The sequence below is a fragment of the Stegostoma tigrinum genome, chromosome 10 (assembly GCF_030684315.1).
Source record: "Stegostoma tigrinum isolate sSteTig4 chromosome 10, sSteTig4.hap1, whole genome shotgun sequence".
Classification (NCBI taxonomy): domain Eukaryota; kingdom Metazoa; phylum Chordata; class Chondrichthyes; order Orectolobiformes; family Stegostomatidae; genus Stegostoma; species Stegostoma tigrinum.
Window position 1 is genome coordinate 17,675,946 of NC_081363.1, and position 25,549 is coordinate 17,701,494.

Genomic DNA, 25,549 nt, shown 5'->3' on the forward strand with positions numbered 1-25,549 from the left:
GGTTAGATTGACCTCAGGTTTAGGGTAAAAGTTTGGCACAACATTGTGGGCAAAGGACCTGTTCTGTGCCGTCCTTATGTTCTGTGTTCCTATTCCCATTCATAAAGATGCATAACAGGTATTACAAGGATGAGAAAAGGGACTATGCAGATGTTGATCATCAGTGAGTTCCCAGAAGTTTTTCTAGGATAGGCACATGCTGCCGAGAAAGATAGCTTCCAATAAATATATAATATAGTGTACTGGGAGCAATGGAAGAGTGGAGAGAAATGAGTAAATGATTAAAAAGGAAAACCGCAGAATAGTATTAATGGTTATGCATTTATAATGCATAAAAATGAGTTAAAACAGTGGAATGCAGATTTTTTTCATCCAATCATTTCTAATTGGAACAAAATCCTGTGCACATTGCTGTCAACAGGGATTAAACCCTCTTTTTCATGCTGTACTCATAAATGCATACTATCACTTGAGTTTTTTCGAGGAAAGCATTTATAGTACTCTTTCAGATTATTCTTCAGCTAAGGCAGAAAATGGCTAATACAACCATCCTGAACACAGGCAAAATTCTGAAACTATTTTAGTTTTACAAAGCTAATGTTTAGGAGTAGACTGCCCTATGGCAAAGTTTCCTTCATCCTTGCACTCTCCCAATTCTCTGGTTCCCCATTCCTTCTTCTTAAAATACTCTGTCCCTCTCTGCTATCCTAATCACATTGCCAATCCTCCTGTCAATTCTTACTCACTTCCTTCTTCCTTTCTGTTTTCCATTGGTCTCTCACTCCTTACCATTACATGTCTCTTAATTCCTCCCTTCTTTCATTCTCCTAATTCATATTATCCCCTTCTCACCATCACCTTTTAATTTTCTCTATCCATCCTTCTTACATTTTCCCTTTCTCTCTTTTCTTCATTTACTCTCTTACCTTTCTTATTCTACATCATTAAGCCAAGTACCTCTCTGAACTCCTAAGTCTACCCCCTCTACACTACTACTAGGCCTTTTCCCTCCGATTCTATTTGTTCTGTAAGTGACCTTGGGATTTGACTGGTTTCATGCTTGTAAATTTTGATTTTGTTGGGGGGTTCTCCTTGCTCATGCAAAAAGCTCACGAGAAGATTCGCAGGATCCATTAAAAAAATGGCTGTTCACACAATTTCTCTGCAGTTCTGAACATTTTAGCAGCAGATCTAGTGAGTCCTAAGATCTTTGATAATTTCTTTGTATATATTTATATTTTCAAAATCTACTTGCAATTTTGGCGTAACTTTGTGTCACCTAGAACATTATCCATTTTGGTGTTCACATTTAAAATGGAGATTGCCAGAATTAATTGTATATGTGCAATTTGGAACTGTAAGATCTAAAAATTCTGAATCATTTCTCCTAGCCTGGACGTCAGATTGAATACTATAGAAGCAAGTTATTGCCTTCACCAGGACAAAGTTCTTCAACCGTATGTAGTTTTTAGAATTTGAAAATATGTCTTATTACTTGTGTACAGTGTGGAGAGTGAGCGTTAATGTAAATCAAAGAGATGTAATTAATAACGTAAGTATGAGTTTAGTAGAACAATCAGAGAGGGAGTCTGAAATGGAGACTATAAGAGCAACAGTAATCCACATTATACAATAGTAACATATGTAGCATAAATAAAGAGTTGGAATTACTTTACCGTGATTATGTCTGGATCGTGGCAGAGTATAGCATATAAACCCAGCCTGTAGAACCTATAAAATCCTCCTCATAATGTTTGGGAGATTGTGCCAAAATTGACAGCACTATCCCAAAAAATAGCACAGCAACAGCCTGGCTTGATAAATCCACAGAATTACACCTTACAGTCAATGCCCCAGGCACCAGCACCATCATCCCTAAGTGTGCCCTGTTTCATTAGCAAGATGGACACAGAGGTAGCAGCATGATGGTACACAGTGAGAGTCCTCAATGTTAACATGGGAACTCATGTACCTCTCACAGCATTGACTCAAACATGAGTTGCTGATTACCACCTACAACCCCTATGCTGCATCACTGCAATGCTGCCCTCAACACCCAATCTGGTGAATTAGTATCCCTCCATTTTAAACACGAATTGGAAGAAACAGTGAGGTTAGTAAGAGCACATATTGCACTGTGGGTAAGGAACTTGAGCGTCCATTAGTAAGAGTGGGTTGGAAATATTGACGAATATTGACCTATTGACCAAGTTGTCCCAGTTCTAAAGGACATAAAAACCAGGAAGTGCTAGAGAAACTCAGCAGGTCCGGCAGCTTCTTTGGAGAAATAAACAGGTTTAATGTTTTGAATCCAATAGAACTCTTCATCAGACAAGCGAAGGCATTCACAAAGATTAAAGAAATCCTTATTTCTTCTGATGTACTAACACAGTACAGTCCAAAAGAGCTCAGAAGCCATACTCTTGCAAGTTCGAGATGATGTCAAAAGAAAAACAATTTACTTCATATCTAGATCTTTAACAGAGATAAAATCATAATATTCAACCCAAAGGAAGGAAGCTTTGGTTGTATTATGGACATGAGAAAAAAATTCTGATTGTCTTACTAAGGTGCAATTTAAGATCCAGTCAGACCACAAACCTTTGATTGTATCTAAATTTTAGAGAAATTGCCAAGATGCAACCTTGACGGAGGTTAATCAGATACAAGTCAACATTAGCGTATGTATTAGGGAAGATGCAAAAAATTGCAGGCATTCTGTCATGAACTGCAGTTGACGTAGCTGCACAGCAAGATGTCACATGCATTTCAGACATGAAGCTAATTTTTTTGCATTAGCCAAAACTGTACCAGCTTCACAGAACATGACTAGCTAAAAGTGAGAAGCGCAAATGAAGATGTTGTACAAGTCAGTACATACTGTTAGCAGCTTGCTTGAATATGTTCAAAACGACAAAGCTTCAACTAATGCAAACACTTAACACTAATGGATAACATTTTAGTTTGCTGTGAGTGGTGATCCTAAGACTTATGAGAGACAAGATCCTCCAGAGATTCAATGGCAGTCATTTGGACATCACAAATTGCGGAGTAAAAGCACAATTTTTGGTATGATAGCCTGGAGACAACCATAGAAAATTTCATTGCAGAATCATATGACTATGCCATGGATAGTACAGTACCGGCTGAACCTTTGCTGCCATTAACCCTTCCAGCTAAACTTTGGGAGAAGATGCGCCTTGATTTATTTGATTCCAGGGGAAAATCTACCTTGCTGTTTATTTTTTTCCCTTTTGATGGAGATTAGTAGACTTCATTCCACAACAGCAGATGCCATGATAAAAGCAGAATCTTTATGTGACTGAGCAGCATAGTCTATGGTAGAATTTGTCACAGAAGTGGCCCAGAAGTCCAGCAAGGTCCATCTGGATCTTGTATGCATTTGTGGAGCAGAGTGGTGAGTTTCTCACCACGTAACATGGGGTTGTCGATTAAGGTAGTTTGTGGCTTGCTAAATGCCGTATTAACTCTGCAACTCACCTTATTAATTTTCAATTCCCTGTCTTAACTAACACATTGAACAAGCTGTGTTAAAAAGAAAGACTTGACATGGAAGTCAGAGCAGTTAGCTGCAACTTCCAGTTTGTCACTAGCTGCAAGAAACCTCCACATTTCTCAGCAACAAAACGGTACTCAGGGTTTGATTCATGTCCATTGAGCACGTGTACCCCTCATCCACTTACATTGGCATCTAACAATTACCACCCCATCTATTATCATGACACCCCTCCGATCCACTTGCATGTTGTTTAGGAAGCATAGGCCTGCGTTGCAGTTTGTGCTGGCAACTAACATTGAAAGACTGCTAAGGACTTTACACTCGTGCTGAGGTATCTGTCTCATAGATTGTCTGGTGAATGGCTCACTGCAAGAACTCTGCAGGAGGAAGAAAATCCCCAGGCTGCTGGAATTTGGAGGACTGCTCAACCCCAGGCTGGTGAGGACCCAGTGGCGATAATAATCAGAGACTTCATCTAGATGCACAGTCATGAACAGGAGCAGGATGTGACATCAAGGGAGTGATAGACGTTTGGAGAATAAACGTTTGTAACACCCTGCAAGCCCTTTGAATTCAGCTGTGATGAACCAGCCTGGGCCTTTGTAGCTGCAAGCTGAGTTTTGCAGAGAGTCATATGAACTTGAATAGAATTGACCAAACATTTTCAGGCTGGGCAGGGTGGTCCCTAAGGTTTGCAAACAGACTTGTGTCAAATTGATGCCATTCACCTTCATGTGCTTTGTCATCGACTGAAAACTGATGGCATACTTGCTAATTGCCTAAGAATTCCATATTACCTATCAATATGGAACCACTTTCATGTTTTAATATATTTTATACTTTAAATCCCAGAGACGATGGACATCAGGTATAAGGGTATTGAATCTGATATTCATTGTTCTTGAATTTCAAAATCCCAAATTAGTTTTTAAGTGTATCACAGCACATCATCCAATATGTATTGGAGATGATATTAAACTCATGAGAACTCAGGCATATCACAGTTCATGATCCAGTATGACTGCAATACATGATGGTTTAGTCACAATACTGTTAGCAATTTTACCTTCCCTTTCATGTATATTTATCACTAAACCACAATACATCAATAGATTAATCATTGTACAAACATAGAAGCAGGAAAGATGAACCTAATCTCTCCTAATCATTCCGTTATATGGCGACAAGTCCGTTTAGGTTCTTCAAGACACGGATGAAAAATTGTCACATGATCTAGGCTTTGCAATGCATCTGTGTTCAGCAGAAAATTGTGTTAACTCATCATGTGCTGATCCTGCAAACAACAGAATACATGCAAAGTTTGAACATGTAGTTGTCATACTCCATCACTCCATTTGTGTTATATATTCCATCAAACTTCTTGTGCTGCTGCATCATATTCAGCACCTGAATTCTTGGCAATGAAATTTTTGTCTTACATGGCAATATGACTCCCGTGCAGTATTTTCCACCATGCTGACTGCAATGCATTTACTCGCCCTGTGTCTCACCAAGTGCAAATGTCCCTGTACTCCCACTACTATCTATATAATAAATAGTGTTGTAGAACATAGAACAATACAGCGCAGAACAGGCCTTTCGGCCCTCAGTGTTGCGCAGACCTGTGAACTAATCTAAGCCCATCCCCCTACACTATCTCATCATCATCCATATGCTTATCCAAGGACTGTTTAAATGCCGTAATGTGGCTGAGTTAACTACATTGGTAGGCAGGGCATTCCACACCTTACCACTCTCTGAGTAAGGAACCTGCCTCTGACATCTGTCTTAAATTTATTACCCCTCAATTTGCAGCTATGCCCCCTCATACAAGCCGACGTCATCATCCTAGGAAAAAGACTGTCACTGTGCACCCTATCTAGTCCTCTGATCATCTTGAATGTCTCTATTAAATCCCCTCTTAAGCCTTCTTCTCTCCAATGAGAACAGACCGAAATCCCTCAGCCCTTCCTCATAAGACCTTCACTCCAGACCAGGCAACATCCTGGTTAATCTCCTCTGCACCTTTTCCAATGCTTCCACATCCTTCCTATAATGGGGCAACCAGAACTGTACACAACATTCCATGTGAGACTGCATGAGCATTTAGTACAGTTGCAGCATGACATCATGGCTCCGGAACTCAATCCCTCTCCCAATAAAATCTAACACACCTGTGACGGATAGTAATTGTTGGTAGGTGAATGATGGGGGTGCAGTATGCAGAGTGTATGAAATTAGTGGTGCAGTTGGTGCCACAAGGAGATCCACTGATTGAACTGGACCACTTATGTGAGGAAATTGAACTTCATATGACAATGCTACTTATGCCTTGGCGTTGATGACCACAATGATATGATTGCATTACCGACAGTTTGTCTGGACAGTATTCCTTATTCCCTTTGGACAGATGACTAGTCTCTTCCTTTGCAAGTCCTCAATCTCAGTGCCCAGTGAAGTCAGAAAATTTTAGAACAGTTTTTCTTCTGTTGTGTCTTATTTATTTTTCTCCCAGACCTAACCCACTTTTACAATGGACTGGCTTTTGTTATTGCAAATTAAACACTTTGCTCTCATTCCTCATATTTATGTAAAATATGGTGTGTTTGATCAGCAATCTGATGCCATTCTGCCAATCGTTGGTAATATGGAAGGCAAACTCACCAAAATTGCAAAGTCACTCACCATTTTGAAGAAGAAATATTTAGCAGACTGATATAAAAACAAAGAACAGAAAATCAAAAGCAGGAAGTACTGGAGAGTTCAGCATATCGGACAGCATCTATAGGGAGAAAAACAGAGTTATGTTTTGAGTTTAGTGATCCTTCATGTTCTGTGCTCTGCTCAGGTGTGTTACAATTCAACAGTATGCATACTAATGACTGCAGATAACAATCATGTAAACTACCTAACAGCAAGAACTTTGCAATTGTAAAGGAAATGAAGGATTGTGATCCCCTTTTACTTTTTGGTTCTTACTCAATTTCACTTCCTTGGAATGTGATGTGCATATGTGAGCTGGATTGCATTTGGTGTTGCAGCAAAAGATGTGTAACATTATCCCTGGTTCAAAAGAAGAACAATGCATTTTGAGGTGCAAGGAGTAACATAGATTTGGATTCCCCACAATGAGAACACCAACAGCAGCAAACAAGTAAGTCTGCCAAGTACATATAAATGAGAACAAAATGATACCAAATGCTCATCATATTACAAGTGGGAAGCACAGCATGCTGGGGTTGTGTTGGGGTGATTCGCTTTGGACAAATTTAATGAACACAAAGACAAGTCTTCAGATAATTGGAATGGCACCAAATTTAAAAATAATAATCAGACAGTACTTTGAAATAGAGTAGTATGAGAGATGAAGCCTTTCTGAAGTCCTTTGTAAAATGTATCATGATCTTTCCATTCATATAATTTAATTAATGATGCATGTTGCTTTAATTACATACTTTCGAGTCCATTTGTCACCATGTATGAAGATAAATGAATGAAATTTGTATAAATTTATTGTACTATTCTGATCTGGACTTAGTTATACTGCAGTGTAAAAAAAGTTCAATGTTTTTAATTTTCAACAGTCTGGTAGTGAACGTGTACGTTTATGGTTTACTCACTATTGCTTCACAGAGAATACAGATAATCCAGGTAATCCCTTTAATTGTTTTAATTTTAGAATGGTGGGATTTTGTGATTCATGAAAATATTACAGCTTTCCAAAAATTATTCTTTGAAATTCAATAGTGAATTATATCACAAAATGTATAATTAATTTGTATTCCCTTTTGATACACTTTGTTACAGCACCAAAACAATGGATGACTTCAAACACCCATTCCTTCACCACCAATGCTAAGTAGCAGCAGTGTGCCCTGTTTACAAGATGCACTGCAGAAATTCATCAGATCGTCTTAGACAGCATTTTCCAAACCTGTGACTGCTTCCATTTTGAAGAACAAGGGCAGCAGACACATGGGAATTTGCTAGTTCCCCTCCAAGCCACTCAAAGGGCAGCAGACACATGGCAATGCCACCATTTGCTAGTTCCCCTTCAAGCCACTCACTTTCCTGACTTAGAAATGTATTGTCCTTTTCTTTCAGTGTCATTGGATCAAAATCTTGGAACTCCCTCTCCAAATGCATTGTGGCCCCTTCTACATCTCATGGACTGCAGTGGTTCAAGAAGGTAGCTCACCAGCATCTTTTTAAGGGCATCTAGGGAGGGTAATAAATGCTGGCCCAGTCAGCAAAGCCCATAATTTGTGAGTGAATAAACAAGCCCTTTCAATCAGTAGAGTGTGTTTAACTAAGTAAAATATCTCAAGACACTACACAGGTGTGTAGTCAGGCAAAAATTGATATTGAGTTAAAGGAGGAGGTCTGAGAAGTAACTGAATGTTTGTCAAAAGAATTCGTTTTAAGGAATTGAAATACGTGAATAAGAAATTTAAAATGGAAACATTGGTGGATGATGGGCCATTCCACAGACATTACAATTCAATTTCCATCCACACACTCAAACACAAGCATACTTTGATCATTTTCCTTCTAATAAACTTCATAATTTCAGGTTGCTGTTTCTTGATAGATAATATAGCACCAACTCTTGAGCAAGCCATTGTACTTCTGAAGATGCATAGGTGGAAAGTTACATTTAGTTTGCAGTATAAGTAACTGTGTTCATTGTGGTTTTCAAAACATAACTGACTATTTCAGGTAGAGTGGAGATATTGGTATTTGTATTCTTTGATTTTTATGTATTATTTTATGTCTTCATACATTAGTAAATGGGAATAAAATTTTTAAATGTTGCCGGTCTCAATGAAGTTCATAAGAGCCTAATTTTCTCCTCACTCCCCTCTGAACCTTTTAGCCTGTATCTTACATTCCTATTGGTTTGTTTGAAGGCAGGACACTTCGTAAGATCCAATAGGCATCACCCTCACCACCTAGCCACCCTTCTTTGTTGATCTTCTTGTGGCCTTATTTCTACTTTCCTGTCTGCCCCATAAACCTTGATTCCTTGTATCTCTAGAATCTGTCTAACTCAACTTTGAATTTATTTAATGATTCAGTCTCTTCCAATCTCTTTGGAAACAAATTTCAACGACTAATGACCCTTCCTTTTCATCTCTTTTCCCTTGATCAAGATTCCCATATGAGGGGAAACATCCTCTCAGCAGCTATCCTGTCAAGCCCCCTCAAAATCTTACATGTTTAAGTACGATAAAGCCTGTATATGCATACCATTTAGTGTTAATTGTATTTAAGATGAGATTTGTAGTATGCAGCAGGTATCTCCAAAAATAGAAGTTTGTAACTGAATGAAGACTGGTTCTGGAATTATTCTTTTAACACTCAGCTCTTTGAGTTTTGACATCCATCATATGCACATCAACAATCTTTAGCAAACAGCACATCTTCTCCACGTGTTTTTTGCTGCTGCAAGTCGTACTCATATCTTACAACTTGCAAATATGTTCAGCTATTCAGCTATGATAGACACATCACCCAAACACAAAGGGCGCAATTTTCCCCTTCCTAGTGATGTAAAGGAAATTGCTAAATGAGTAAATGATTGGGCAGTTTGCCCTGGAGGGAGATACTCGTCGACTTCTCACTGTCTTAGCAATGAGTGCTGGGCCAGAGGTCTATTGGGGACCATCTTGATGCGACCAATGATTATGGCCCTAAAGTGATAAATTAACAGACCCTTGAGGGCCTCAACTCGCCTAACTTGTGTGGCCTAATTACCTTCATACATGGCAAGTGAGAAAAGTGGCTAGTTTTCTGACTAGGAAACTAAGGCAACCTGCTTGCAGGTTTGAAGAAAGAACCTCTATTTGCGCAGTCTGTGGGCACAAGACACTGATAATGATGATTGCACTTTGTGAGGGGAGGCTGTGTCATTTTCATTAGTGCTTTCCTCAACTCCTTGAGGGGAGGTGATAGTGCAGAGTAATGTCACTCAGTTAGTAATGCAGATCCCCAGATCAATGTTTGAGGACGTGGGATTGGATCTTACAATGGCAGTTGGTGAAACTTGAAATCAATAAAATTTGGAATAAAAGCTAGCCCAATTATGACTGTATAACCACTGTTAATTGTCATAAAAATTCATCTGGTTCATTCATGGCAGGAACTCTTCCAACCTTAAAAATGGAGGTAGACAAAAGGTGGGCAACTATAGACCCATTAGCTTAACTTCTGTCGTGAGGGAAATACTTGAAGTTATCATCAAGGAAGAAATAGCGAGACATTTGGATAGAAATTGTCCCATTGGGTAGATGCAGCATGGGTTCAATAAAGGCAGATCATATTTAACTAATTTACTGGAATTCTTTGAGGACATTATGATTGCATGATGTCTCAACCAGTGGATGTGGTATAAGTGGATTTTCAGAAGACATTCAACAAGGTGCCACATGAAAGCCTGCTGTATAAGGTAAAGGTGCACAGTGTTATGGATAATGTATTAGCATGGATAGATGATTGGTTAACTAACAGAAAGCAAAGATTAGGGATAAATGGGTATTTTTCTGAATGGCAATCAGTGGCTAGCAGTGTTGGGACCGCAATTGTTTATAATTTGCATGGATTTTTTTTCCTGTTTATTCATTCACAGGATGAGGGCGTTGCTGGCTAGCAGTTATTACCCATCCCTAATTGAATCAACCACAGAGCCACATATAGGCCAGACCAGGTAAGGATGGCAGTTTCCTTCCCCAAAGGACACTAGTGAACCAGATGGGTTTTTCTAACATTCGACAATGGATTTATGGCCAGAATTCCAGATATTTATTGAATTCAAATTCCACCAGCTGCCATGGTGTGATTCGAACCTGAGTCTGCTGAATGTTATCTAATCACACTAGGCCATCACCTCCTCCATGTGCAGGCTAGTTGAGTAAACTACGGAAAGAGCAAGATTACAGGGATGGGGTGAATCCAGGTGGGTTGCTCTTTGGATGGTCAGTGGGCCAAATGGGCTGCTTCTACACTGTGGGGATTCTTCTATGATAAGGGTCCTCCATTTTAGTAGGAATAATAGAAAAATGGACTATTATTTAAAATGGTGAAAAATTGCAGCATGCTGCTATGCAGAGGGACCTGGGTGTCCTTGTGCATGAATTCCAAAAAGTTGGTTTGCAGGTGCAGCAGATAATTAAGAAATTAAATGGAATATTGTCTTTCATTGCTACAGGGATGGAGTTTAAAAATGGGGAGGTAATGCTGCAACTGTATTGGGTGATGGTGAGGCCACATCTGGTGAACTGTGTACAGTTTTGGTCTCCATACTTAAGAAAGGATGTACTGGCACTGGAGGGTGTGCAGTTTGAGGTTCACTAGGTTGATTCCAGATTTGAGACAGTTGGTTTAGGAGGAGAGATTGAGTAGCTTGGGTCTATACTCACTGGAATTTGGAAGAATGAGGGGGTATCTTTATAGAAACATACAAAATTATGAATGGAAATAAAATAGAAGCAAAGAGGTGTTTCCACTGGCATGTGAAACTAGAACGAGGTGGCGTAGCCTCAACGTAAGAGGGACCATATTTAGGACTGAGTTGAAGAAGAACTTCTACATCCAAAAGATTGCTAATCTGTACAATTCCCTGACCAGTCAAGCAGTTGAGGCTACCTCAATGAATGTTTTTAAGGCAAAGATAGATAGATTTTTGAACAGTAAAGGAATTACGGGTTATGGTGAGCGGGCGGGTGAGTGGAGCTGAGTCTGTCTACAAAAAGATCAGCCATAATTTCACTGATTGGTCTAACAGGCTGGACAGGCCAGATGGTCTACTCCTGCTCCTATTTCTTATGTTCAAGTATATATGTTGGTCAGCCCACAGTCCTGGACACACCTGTTCCCTCTGTCAACACTTCAGACATCAGATCGGACTTCCTGGGAGTCAACCCAAGGAAAGTGACAGGCCCAGAGGGTGTCCCTGGCCCAGCTCTCAGATCCTGAGTGGACCAACTGGTGGAGTTTTCACTGACATCTTCAACCTCTCCCTCCTACAAGCTGAAGCTCAAGAAGACCACCATCATCTATTTTTGGAGACACCTGCTGCATGCTACAAATCTCATCTTAATGCAGTTAAAGCTGCTACTGTAGTCAGTGATGACAAGTCCCTGGTATTGCACATCACATACGTTTCGTGAATGCCAATGCATCAGTTCTGCGTTCACATGGCTCCGCTTGAGGTTGGCCACTTTTCAATGGAGGAACGTAATCCATTCAATTTCCTGAAATATGTAGCACAAATGGACTGAGTGGACTCCTGTAACTTCATGCCATGATCCCATGTTGCCTCACGGAACTCAGACATGTAGGCATACAGCTGCTGAGGTGGTCCAAGTAGTGCCTCGTTTCTTGTGGCAGTTTTAGCCCTGCATATGCACCAGCCTGTGCATGGCTGTGCCTGCCTTCTCTCTACAATGGGCCCTATGAAAATGCCTGTGCAGATCCCACTGCCTAATGGTGCTGTGTTCTTTATTCAATGGAGCCATATCTAAGTGCACATGAAAACCCATTGCAGTTAGCGTGTTTCATTTTAGAATCTGAATATTCATAGGTTATTAACATCACATTCCGCACTCACTTTGCTAAGTAATTGAAGTGTTTGTGGCACTGCAACCATTCATTTGGCAGTACAGTCCTGCTGCTTCCTGTTTCAACTACCTCCTGCCATCCAGCAATGCCTGTTTCATTTGCTTTGGCAGCCTTCATCTACCACCTTCTGAAAAGAAGATTTTTCACCTCTCCACCTTCATCTCCAAGAAGACTTCGAGATCAATATCATTAAACCAATGTTCAGGCCTATATCTCGCCTCCTGTTCATCTGGTGCTCAAGTCCTGCATTCAAGTGTGCTACCTCAGCAAGGCTGCTGTCATGCCTTTATATCAGGCCTATACTTCCGGCCCTGCCTCTATTCTACACCTATCTATCACTGCAATTTGGTTGCCGAATCTGACCTGTAGCCAAATAGCAAGATCCCTTCAAAAGTTGCGGACTGTAATCATTCATTCAAAGCCACAACAAAGACCCAAACCTCACCCCCCTCCCTGCCACCCCCCCACCCCCACTCCACACCACCCCCTTCTGCTGGTAAGTGTATTAACTGACTAAGAGCTCTGGACTTTTGGGCATCAAATGAATTCAGTGAATCGAGTGTAGTGGTGGCATTCATGAAAATGTTCAGATACGGCAATATTGAATGCTGAAGCAGAGCAACGGAAGAACGGGAATAGACCATTCAACTCTTAAAAAGTCTGTTCCACTGCTTAATAAGATCATTCCCATAAGATGGAGCCTAACTCCATAAAACTCATATCCATTAATACTTCTGCTTATCAAAAATTTATCTATCCCAGATTTAAAATCAACAACTGATCCTACATCTACCACCATTTGTAGAAGAAAGTTCCAAACATCTACCTCTTTTTGTGTGCAGAAGTGCTTCCTAACATCTCTCCTGAATCATCTGGCCCTAATTCTCAGACTATATCCTACTTCTAGAAATAGTTTATCTTTGTCTAACGCGTCATCTTCTGTAAATATCTTGACGACTTCAATCAGATTCCCCCCCTTGACCATTTAAATTCTAGAGAATTCCAGGCATGTCAGAATGACCCTGACCAATGCAGGAAATCCAGATATGATCTGCACAAAGCCGTCAGGGATGCCAAGAAGCAGTATCAGACCAAGTTAGAGGCCAAAACCTACCAAACAGACTCCTACCGCCTTATGGCAAGGTCGAACTGACATTATGGGACACAAAATAAAGCAGTACAAGGTAGCAGACAAGATAGCAGATAGCATCCCTCCCTAATGTACTCAATGCCGTCTATGCTCATTTGAGCAAAGTGCCAGCAGCGTAGTCATGTCTGCCCCGACAGCCCTAGACACACCTGTTCCTTCTGTCAACGCTTCAGATGTCAGATCAGTCTTTCTGGGAGTCAACCAAAGGAAAGTGACAGGCCCAGATGGTATCTTCGGCCAAGCACTCAGATCCTGAGTGGGCCAACTGGTGGAGGTATTCACTAACATCTTCAACCTCTCCCTCCTATAAGCTGAAGACTCCACTTGCTTCAAGAAGACCACCATTATCCCTATAAGTAAGAAAGCACATACAACATGCCTTTATGACTACCGTCCATTGGCTCTGACCTCAATAATCATGAAGTGTTTTGAGAGGCTGGTCATGGCCCACATCAATGCCAGTCTTGCAGTCTGCCTCGGCCCCCTTCAATTCACCTACTGATGTATCAGGTCCACAGAGGATGCCATATCCCTCGCCTTGCACTCATCTCTGGAAAATCTGAACATCAAAAATACCTACGTCAGAATCTTAGATAATAAAATGTGAGGCTGGATGAACACAGCAGGCCAAGCAGCATCTCAGGAGCATAAAAGCTGACGTTTCGGGCCTAGACCCTTCATCAGAGAGGGGGATGGGGTGAGGGTTCTGGAATAAATAGGGACAGAGGGGGAGGCGGACCGAAGATGGAGAGAAAAGAAGATAGGTGGAGAAGACAGTATAGGTGGGGAGGTGGGGAGCGGGATGGAATTTTTGCAGGAGGGTGGGTGAGGGGAGGTGTATTCTAGGTAGCTGTGGGAGTCGGTGGGCTTGAAATGGACATCAGTTACAAGCTGGTTGCCTGAGATGGAGACTGAGAGGTCCAGGAAGGTGAGGGATGTGTTGGAGATGGCCCAGGTGAACTGAAGGTTGGGGTGGAGGGTGTTGGTGAAGTGGATGAACTGTTCGAGCTCCTCTGGGGAGCAAGAGGCGGCGCCGATACAATCATCAATGTACCGGAGGAAGAGGAAACTACAGAAGGTGGTGCACATAGCCCAGACCATTACAGAAGTCAACCTTCCATCCATGAACTCCATTTACAGGGCGCCCTGCCTTGGAAAGGCTGCCAATATCAAAGACCCATTGCACCTCAGTAGTGATCTCGTACAACCTCTTCCGTCAGGTAGAAGACACAGAAACCTGAACACATACATGAGCAGGTTCAGAAGCAGCTTCTTACTGGCTGTTATTAGACTGATGAATGGTCTCTAGCCTCAAATAATGCTGATCTTGCTAACATTGATCTCGCCTAACCCACTCCCTGTGCAATGTCACCTCCATGCCTCTGTCTAAGTTTTTTTGATCTATACATCCTTTGCCTCCTATGATCTGCCTGTACTACTCGTAAACAAAGCTCTTCACTGTATTTCAGTACATTTGACAACAAAGTCAACCAATCAATAAATCAAACATGAGGAACTGTATGTCCTAGTTATGCTCCTCTTCCTTAGGTTCATGTGGTAATTTTTCTGAAAAAGGATTTCTTGTGAATATTCTTCTGTAACTTATAAAATATTTTATTTGTTTCTTCAGCGGATTTTCTGAGCCTAACAATGACGACATTTACATTTACAAGTGAACTGAGAAAAGTAAGTTTTCTTCTTATATTAACTCATCAAAATGTGACTTGCCAAGTGGAATGTTCAGTTTGAACCTGGAGTTTGACACGCATTGTGATGGTCAGAAGGAAGATGAAATTTAAAATTCCCAGGAGTGGCAGAGAAACATTACCTTCATTACCTTCTCTGTGCTTTCCATACTTCTGGGTTTTCAGGTCACTATTAACTGTCTCTGCTCCTTCCGACCTATTGTTTTGCAGTCAAGTGTTTACTTGTGTAGAACGGAAAATGAATCATTGTAAGTAACTCAGGTTATAATTCCACACATTCTTATAATTTTTCAAGAAAAGTTATCCAGTTCTGTAACTATAATCTTCCTACTTGATTGCTAGCCCTGAGCAGTTACTCTTTCGTCTTTTATGTCTTTCAGTTATTAAGCATAAACTACTCAGTCCTATGCAACTGTGTAGCAAGAGCCATTTAATAGTTTCATCCCACTATCTCCGCATTTTATCAATGGTACAGCGCGCCTTCGCCACAAGAGGAGACTGCCCATTAAAAGCTGCCAATATTTCTGTGAGCTTTTGGTACAGCCAGCTTAATGAGGCACACTTGGCCAGTAATTGAAAACTACCACTTACTCGAACATAAACCTCTTCCCCCACTAATGTACCTGCACCTCCTCCCATCTATCAGTTCTACCTAGAGACCCCAACCCCATTCACCTGCTCCTGGGGCCTAATCCATCTTGCAACTCCAGGCTGAGTGCAGTTCCAGTAGTGGCCTCCATTCCCTCCAACAAGCAGTTCTCAGAAGCAGGGTCACTGTCCTTGACAGCATAGCAACACGAGACCGGTATTTATTTGCGTGATAGACAAAGAATTATGTTGTTGTTTGTCCATCTCTCCAGTCTATCATCAGTGCTGATTCCTGTCTCCTCCCCCAGCATTATATTAGTCTCTCTGGAAACAAATAATGAATGTTTTCCTATTTATTATCTAGATATGATCTAGTTTGTCAAATATATGTATATATATATTTATGACTGCCATTGTATGTAACTACTGATAATAAAGTGTGAAGCTGGATGAACACAGCAGGCCAAGCAGCATCTCAGGAGCACAAAAGCAAGGGTACTGTGTACAGTTGTTTTTCCCTGCCATAGGAAGAATAGTATTAAATTCCAACATCCTATATCTCCAATCATTTCTTGATATCACATGGAATGGGTCAAATTGCCTGAAGTCTGGTGTAGTGATTATAATGAGATCATCCAGGTGGATCTCATAGCATATGAGTTATCTGATTGGGATTGTTAATCTTGTCCAATTAGGGAGCCCTGGCTGACAGATAAAGACAGGGTATCAGAGATTCTAGGTACTCTGACAGCTGGCTCTGATGGAGTAGGATCTGTATCAAGTCTGCTCCGCATGTAAGTAAAGGGTGACTTGGTGGCATATAATTGGGAAAGTGTCTGGGAGACCAAGTAGGAAAGCGGAAGCATTGAGCCACCCCTTGGTGGTAAATGCACAACTGGTGGTACCATAACTTGCAGAGTCTATAATGATTTTAACTTTTCTGGATACTTTTCCTGTCACAACTGACAATTTCAGACTTTGAATGTAGAAGGATCTGGTTCTGGCAAAACTGAAACAGCTGATGGTGATGGAAGAAACCAAAGGTCCATCACAAGCAGAATTAAAGGATTTGGACTCAGAAACACAGAGCACAGTAGAGGGTGCTGTCTTTTTATGGGGACCAACAGTGATTTGTCTTGAACAAAGCTGAATTCCATCAGGATCATCCAGGGGTTTCCAGAAGAAAGAGGCTGGTGAGAAATTATGTCTGGTGGTCAGGATTGGATGCAGGTACAGCTATGTTGGTGGAACAGTGTACAGTGCAGACAAGGGCAGAAATTACTGCCAAATTTAGGGGAATGTCTGGGTAAAACTGAATTTGGTTACATGTTGACCCTGCAGGCACTTTCATGGGCCCAGTGTTCTTGGTCGTTGTGGATACCCATTCAAAATGGCCACATGTGCATGGAGTTCATTTGCCAGACATGGGGACGATGATAGAAAAACTGCATGCCTCTTTTGCAATACAAGGACTACTGAAAGTATTGGTCACAGACCAACGGGCCATCATTTATCAGCAAAGAATTTGAGCTTTTCCTGAGGTTGAATGGTATTTGACATAGATGGTATGGAGCTGTCCGTACATAATCTAATGGTCTGGCAGAAAGCTATTCAGATTTTGAAGACAGCCTTAAAGAAATATTCTACAACTTCACTATTTACCAAACTATCATTGTTCATATTTGATTTTTGGATCACCCCTCATGCACCTTTAGGGATAGTACAGGTAGGGTTGCTAATGGAGAGAATACTCTGCATTAGGTTAAATCAATCTTCCTGGACCTGGAGGGGAGGGTGAAAAAAGCATCAGGAACTCCAATGAATACATAAAAACAGGCCATTCAACACACCAGTCCCATGTCATTATGTACTGTACTCAGTATAAGCATCCTTAGGAACTGACTGCAATGATGAAGAGAAGTAAGAAGGAATGCTCCTGTCAACACTACGTTTAACCCAGTTTCTGATCAGTGTTGACCCTGACAGGTGATCTCTTGTCCACTTTTTCATGATCCATAAACTGACATCCAGTTTGACCAATACCCTATATTATATTTTCTTCACTCATCACTCTCTAGATCTGCTTAATCTGACTTTCCCTACCTTTGCAGCAATGACCTGAGTTTGGTCTACTCTTCACTGGTGAGTTATTATATCACTTTGGCTCTATATAGAATCCATACAGTGTAGAAACAGGGCCTTTGCCCCAACAAGTCCACATCAGCCCTCAGAATATCCAACCCAGGCCCAGACTCCATAACCCACCTAATCTACACAGCCTGAACACTGTGGGCAACTTAACACAGCCAATCCACCTAACCTGCACATCTTTGGATTGTGGGAGGAAACCCAAGCAGACACGGGGAGGATGTGCAAACTCCACGCAGACAGTTGTCCAAGGCTGGAATCGAACACGGGTGCCTGGTGCAGTGAGGCAGCAGTGCTAACCACTGAGCCACTATGCAACTCTAAAAATTGTTGTTCACCAGTTATTTACACTAATTCATACTAAAATATTGTACCTTCCCACTTATCCTGTCTACACTATAGAACAAAATGTGTGGTGGCATGCTTCTTCCACCATTACCTTAAATGTAAACATAGGAAACTACTGCAATTTCACTTGGTTTTCTTACAATGGGATCTAAGGACCAATATTTGGGTCAGCTTGGAGCTTGCCTTTGAGGCATAGACAAAGATAGATGTAGCCTAAATTTCTAGGTCCTGTCTTATTTAAAAGATTTAGATGTCTATGAAAATTCCATGAAATATGCTACAAGAGATAAATGACTTTTTAAATATTTAATGCATGTAAATTCTTAACATTTTACATTTTTTTTCTTAGATCAACACCTGTTTTTACGGTACTTCTCCTTTCAAAGAGTGGAAAATGTGCTCGCCACCACATACTGAATATATTCCGGATATTATCACTGCTCTGTGGGACCAACAAAGAAACACACTTATTATTCTATCTTATCTGGCATTATCTAGCAAGGTCAATGCACTGTATTGTTTTAATCACAGTTTTGCACATCTATAAGTTGTAGTGCCTGAGAAGGAAATGGGAGTTAAATGAGTTTGAGTTAAAAAGTTAGGATCAACTCAGTCATTTGAAAGTTTTCTTCAATCATTCTTAATTTTTATCTTATGCTGTTGCAGTGGAACAGTGAAGATTGAAGTTATCTCCATAGTTTAAATTTAAACTTTATAAGTGAGAAGGAATTTCATGTGCATTCTGACTGCAGTGAAATCAAAAGGACAGCCTTTATAAATTTGTTTGCAGTTTCTTTCACCTACAGAATAAAAGGCTTCTGTACTTTATCTATATCTGCAAAATTACCCAAAATGAGTCACCCAAATTATTAGCCACTACTATAAAGATAAGGTAAAAAGATTTCTTGCAACAAGATTCCACAGACAGCAATAAAATGAGGAGTAATCCCATTTTCAGTTGAAGTGTCAAATGAGTTTTGTGTGTTTGGTCTGCCATTGTTCGCTGCAATATTTTGCTCTCCAACTGATTAGCTTGGAAAGTGGGCTCTTTCTTTGGGATTTCATGGCCAGAGAGTTGGAAAATTGGTCAATGCCGAAGTCTTCCAGAATTTACAATGTTGGCACCAGATGTAAAGCCCAACTGCACCCAACTACAATTAATGCAAGCCAAGAATGATCTCATACAGAGAATTGCTTAAACTTTGACATTGCAGAAAGGCCTGGAATAAAGAAAAGCTTGTGCCTGCTTCTTGAAAGTGTCCTGGAAATCTTGGTGGATAACGTGGTGGAGAGGAGGATAGGCCTTTTTCCTATGGTCTGCCACAGGAGCTCATGCTATCAGATCAATCCAACCAGGACCCAGATTGCAGCCCACATCAGTGCTGTATCCTGGTGAAGCACAATGCCCAACAGTGCAGGAAGGACATCAATGACCTTCTGTGATCCACAAGGGTACCTGCCACTTTATTCTCTTTCCTACCTCATACTGGCAGGGTTATCACCCCCTCTACCTTTGTCATTGCATGTGCCCCTCACCAAGGTCATTGACTACAACTTTCACTTTTCCGTGCATCATCGGCCCTCATCTATTTTATTCTCCTGGACTACTAACCTTACTGCTATCTGTGCTCCGACTTATTTGCTGAGTACACTTGGCCACTTCTGCTGCTTGTGTATCACCATTAACTAATCTTCCTTCAATTTTTTTTTCAGTCAATCCCTCCCTCTGTCTTGTTGCAAGAAAACCTGGCCCAATCCCCACCAAGACTGATGTCAACCTAGTCAACATATCTGTGACCCCTGAAAGGTTCTCCATCTAACACTGCTTTTCAGCGCTTTACACCCTTGCCAAATGACCTGACCAACCTGTCCTTGGGTGTTAAAAATGATATATGGGGGGGTTTTGTTCAATTTACTTAAACTAAAATGAAATATTTTCTATTTATCCTCAGTTTCGGGCTAAAGTTACTTTACGGAAGTTCAATGAAGATTTCACTTTGCGTAAAATGAAAGCATTTCCAGAATTTTATTTCTCAGATGAGCACTTTCTTCCAAATGGAATGTTTATGTACCCAAACACATACACTGTGTATGTGTTTGGATCACAGGTAAAGAATATGTATAAATTTAGTTTTTTTTTGTTTGGAGCTCTAAAATTGACAGTTATTTTCAATAATTGATCACATTTGATAGGGGAAAGATTTGTTTCATTTACACCAGTGTATCTTCTGTGGCAACATAAATTGAATACAGTTGAGAACCTATTAAGAAACAGAGGCCATTAATAGATGAAAATAATATTTAAACAAAGTAATGGCTAGAAAATGGCTGAAAAAAATCAAAAATTAAGACAGGAAATGCTGGAATGCTAGAAATACTCAGCAAGACTGAAAGTATCTTTTGAGGGAGAAACAGTTAATATTTCAGGGTGATCATTGAAAAGTTTTCATTTTGAAGAAAAATTGAGTTGGCTTTACAGATTAAAATCTGTGTTGAAGCAACATTTTGAAACAGAATGCTGAACTGAGTTGATGGAATATAGGAAAGGAAGGTTTTAAATTCAATCGTAAGAGTACATAGGACAATTGAGCTAAGGTAGTTTTAAAGATTAGGCTTAGGTGACGGTAGATTTTCTGGGCATACAACAATTTTGTGAGTAGAAGAAGCATAAATGAAATGGCTCCACAGAGGATGGCTTCCCATCACTAACTCACCCTTTATTTACATGTGGAAAGTCCTTGTCATTGATCCAGTTCCTCAGAGCCAATTCGCAGCATGACCAGAACCTCTGACACTCCTTTTTATATCTGGCAGCCAGGGCTCCCTGATTGGACCAGATTAACAGCCCCAACCAGAGAATTCATATTCTGTGATACAATAAGAGAGTTAAACAGTTAGAGTTAGGACAATGGCTCAGAAGTTGTTGAAGTAGACTTGATAGTTTTATCGAGTGGTATTTGGGGGAGTGGTACGTCTATCTATGAACCTGCAGCTGTGTTGAAACATGAAAACAAAACTTTACAGCAAAGGAGATGGTAATTAGTTTCTTGCAAAAAAGTTTAAAATTCTTACATGGTGGCAGGAGCTGGAATGAATCCATGATGCAGGAAGTTTCAGCCTTTTGAAAGGTGAAAATGGGTAGCATTAGCAGACCCTTAGGTTTGGACATGTCAAAAAATGGAAGAGAGTGTGGTTGGAATAAATATATCTGTGAGGAGACTGAGAATTTTTTAAAAAGGGATTTAAGTCAGGCTGCGTATGTCAGGCAGAGAAGAAAAGCTTTTACCAAGTCAAGGCTAGAAACCTGTTGAATGGGAATGCTGCAAGTGTTTGTAGTTGTAAATATGATTGGAACAGCAAAGAAGTGAATATGCATGGCCTAAGTGCAGACAGTAGGAAATTAAAAGAAGCAAAATTTATTGGGCAAAGATAAGCAGGAACAGGCCTTTAGCTGACCATATCTGTGCTGACCGTGATGCCTTTCTAAACTAATTCCATCTGTCTGCACATGGTCCATTTCCCTGTATTCTGTCTGTGGATGTGTCTGTGTTAATACTTCCAAAACAATGCTATTGTATCTGCTTCTACCATCTCCCCTGGCAGTGTCTTTCAGGCAAACTGTGTAAAAATTCTGGTTCACACATCTCCTTTATACTTTTCCCTCTCACCTTAAATCTATGTCGCCTAGTATTTGACAATTCCTGCATTGTTTGTGTCATCGGCAAACTTACTAAACAGATCACCGACATTTTCATCCAAATCATTTAATATATATTACGAACAACAGATATCCCAGCACTGATCCTTGCAGAACACCACTGGTCACAGACCTCCAGCCAGGAAATAAAAATCCTCCACAAATACCTTCTGTCTTCTACGACCGAGCCAAATGATGTATCCAACTGATCAATTCACAGTGGATCCTATATGGCTTAATCTTCTGGACCAGCTTATCATGAAGGACATTGTCAAATGCTTTAGTAAAGTCCATGTAGACAACATCTGTTGACCTCCCTATATTGATCATTTTCATCACTTCCTCAAAAAAAATCAAAATTGTGAGACAAGGCTTTCCTTGCAGGAAACCATGCTGACTGTCCCCAATAAGTCTGTTCTTTTCAGACGTGAATAAATTCCATCCCAACCAATCTTCTCCAACAAATTCGTTACCACTGATGTAAGACTGATCAGCTTATAATTTCTTGGCATATACCTGTTGCCCCTCCTAAAACAAAAGAACAACATTGGCTATTCTCCAGCCTTCTGGAGTGTCACTTGTGACGCACGGTGATACAAAGGTCTCCGTCAAGGCCGAAGTAATCTTCTGTCTTGTCTCCCTCAATATTCTGGGATAGATCCAGGCCCCAGGGACCTATCTACCATAATGTTTTTCAAGTCACCTCTTCCTCAATATCTACATGCCCTGGAATATCAATATACCTCTCCCTAATTGTACCATCATCCATGTCCTTTTGCTTGGTGAATACCAATGCACAATACTCATTAAGGACCTCACATGCTTCCTTTGGGTCCATGCATAAATTCCTTACCCTTAAGTAGATTTACCCTTTCCCTAGCTACCACCTTCTTCCAAATATATATCTAAAATGCCTTTACATTCTCCTTAATCTTACTTGTTGAGGACATTTTATGTTCCCTTTTAACCCCTTTAATTTCTTGTTTAAATTCTTTCTTGCTTCCTTTATATTCCTGATTGCCTTATTACAGATTCCCAAATCTTACATATGGTTCCGTTTTTGAAATAACTGCGCGAAGGCCAGTATCATGACACCCTTTATTTTCTTAGAGTCATGGAATCATAGAGATATATAGCACAGAAAATAGACCTTTTGTTCCAACTTGTCCATGCTGATAAGATATCCTAAAAAAACTAGTCCCATTTGCCAGCAGTTGGCCCATACCCTTCTTATTCAAACACCCATCCAGTGCTTTTTTAATGTTGTAATTGTACCACCCTCCACCACTTCCTCTGGCAGCTCATTCCATACATGCACCACCCTTTGCATGAAAAACCTGCCCCTCAGGTCTCTTTTAAATCTTTCCCCTCTCTCCTTAAACTTATGCCCTCTAGTTCTGGACTCTCTCACCCCAGGGTAAAGATCTTATCTATTTATCCTATCCATGTCCCTCATGATTTTATAAAGTCACCTATCAGCCTCTGACACTCCAGGGAAAGTAGCCCGAGTCTATTCAGCATCTCCCTACAGGTCAAACCCTCTAACCCTGGCAACATTCTTGTACTTCTTTTCTGAACCCTTTCAAGTTTCACAACATCCTTCCTGTAGCTGGAGAGACCAGAATTGCACTTCTGTGCAGTACACTGCTTGTGGCTGGCCAGCCATCTCCGAGTCAATGCCCTGAACTGAGGAATTTCTGTATCTCCAGTTTATATTGATCAGCCAGGGCTTCTTGATTGGCCCAGGCTAACAACTTCATACAAGGATTTTGTAGTCAACAAGATCCACTAGTTCAAGGATGTAGGCCTGGTCTTTCTTTTGTAGCTTCTCCTACTACATTTTCTCCCCAGGTCCGGGTCCTCTGACTTCGACTCTGACACAGGTGGTCCGGAGCATCTTGGGACAGTTTCCTCCCCTTCTTCCAGAGATAATCGTATTGAAGCTGCACCCTTTTTAGACTCAGGTTTCCTTGACACTAGATGGAGGGGGAGAATCTATGGTTTCTGATAGGCCTTCTGGATGTTCTGAGGGGCCAGGTATGTTTTGCTCCGGATCCGTTTGCAGTTAACAGATTTCAGGCGATCCACATGTTGTTCAGGATTGCCTAATGTACCCAAACTTTGAAAGTTCTACCTGACCTTGCATCAACTTCGCCTCATACAGGGCTATTTCTACAATTCTGACACCAAACTTCATTCTCTGAATTAAATTATCTCTTTTGCATGTGGCCAGCATTGATGTTCCTGCTGCCATTTCAACATCTGCCACCTCCCCCACCCCACTTCCCAAGTCTGTAAATGTCAGGTTTAACCTGGTGCAGAGTCTTTTCTGTATCCTAGATAAATCTAGTCCTATTTGTCAGCATTTGGACTATATCTCTATAAACTCTTCCTATTCTTATATCCAAGCAGGTGCCTTTTAAATGTTGTACTTGTACCAGCTTCCACAACCTCTTCTGGCTTTTTTGTTTTTGAGAACTGATTGCTGACAGTTGCAAAAGGATGGAAAATTTCCAGAGCAGATTTTAAAGGGAATGTCTACTGACAGCTCCAAAATGCTCTCAATGCACCTGTCAAAAATGCATTTATAACATACCACTGCCTGTCCTTGGCAATGATGCTATTCTGCACCATTTATTCATATTGGTTGTCCTTCTTTGGGTGTTGCCATGTCTTCCTCAAAATGTGCACACACAGAATTCTGATACGCATTGTGGACCTTTTCAGCATGTCAGGAGGCACAGCTGACCACAGATTTTGATGGGCAACAGTTAGGATGTATGATATTTGAAGCATTATCAGTTTATTTTGAATCATTTAACAGTGAGAAAGTACTTTTAGGTGGTTTTGCTTTCAGGTCTGGTCTCTCCTTCACCTTTCCTTACAACCCTGTCCACAATTGCCACTTGAAAAAACCTTTAGTTCTAATGCTGTTGCTTGGCACCCTTCGCAAAGATCCAAGAGCTTTTCTAATTCTGTTTCTCCAACAGTTAACCCATTTGTTATCTCTTCCTAAAAGATTTGTTGGACACTCTTTCCACAAAGTCAGTTGACTTTTGCAAACAGTGAATAAAATGTTTTCTGTCTGACCTTTTTAAACTTTTAATTAAAAGTACAAAAAAAGCCCCTCTTCAATCCAATAATGTCAAATCAGTTCCTTATTCTAATTTCTCAAAGTCTAAAAATAAATATGTATTTCTAATATGCTTCCAACCAATGTGTTTCATTACAATGTAAACATAATACATATATAACAAAATAACAGAATATTACATTCATTCATCTTCATTCACTTCTTACACGGATGTAAATAATTTCTTGCCACCTTTTTAAATATTCAAAGTATTCTAGCATCATCACACTTTTTTGATGGAGTGTCTGCAATTATATTATGCATTCCAGTTACATAAACAATTCTTTATACTAAAGATTATATAAACAAATTCCCATGAAGTAATCTAGCAATTTGAGTTTTAAATTTCTCTATAAAGGCCCAGGGATTATGGCCTATGTAAATTAGTGTTCCTTTGTGGTTATGACGGACAAAAACTTCCAAATGTTTAATAGCCGGTAGTAATCCCAGTTCCCTTTTCCACTCTAGAGCATTTATTTTGAGACTAATTCAGTTTCTTTGAAAATGGATTGTCTTTGCTCATTCATCATCTGACAATAAGACCACATCTACCCCCAAGTTTTTAGTATCAATCGCCATTTTAAAAGCATCTGTGAAATCAAAGGTGGCTAACACTATTTCATTCTTTAGGAAGGATTTC

At 40.4% G+C, this 25,549-nt stretch overlaps 1 protein-coding gene across 1 annotated transcript in view; it reads left to right on the top strand.

The window, feature by feature from the left end:
- Positions 1–25,549, top strand: part of LOC125455527 (cation channel sperm-associated auxiliary subunit beta-like) — an 86,237-nt gene that overhangs the window by 24,702 nt on the left and 35,986 nt on the right. The window contains exons 6-10 of the mRNA XM_059649413.1: positions 1,392–1,457; positions 7,105–7,171; positions 14,920–14,975; positions 18,429–18,581; positions 20,032–20,187. Of these exons, the coding sequence (XP_059505396.1) occupies positions 1,392–1,457; positions 7,105–7,171; positions 14,920–14,975; positions 18,429–18,581; positions 20,032–20,187 (498 nt within the window). The remainder of the gene's footprint in view (positions 1–1,391; positions 1,458–7,104; positions 7,172–14,919; positions 14,976–18,428; positions 18,582–20,031; positions 20,188–25,549) is intronic.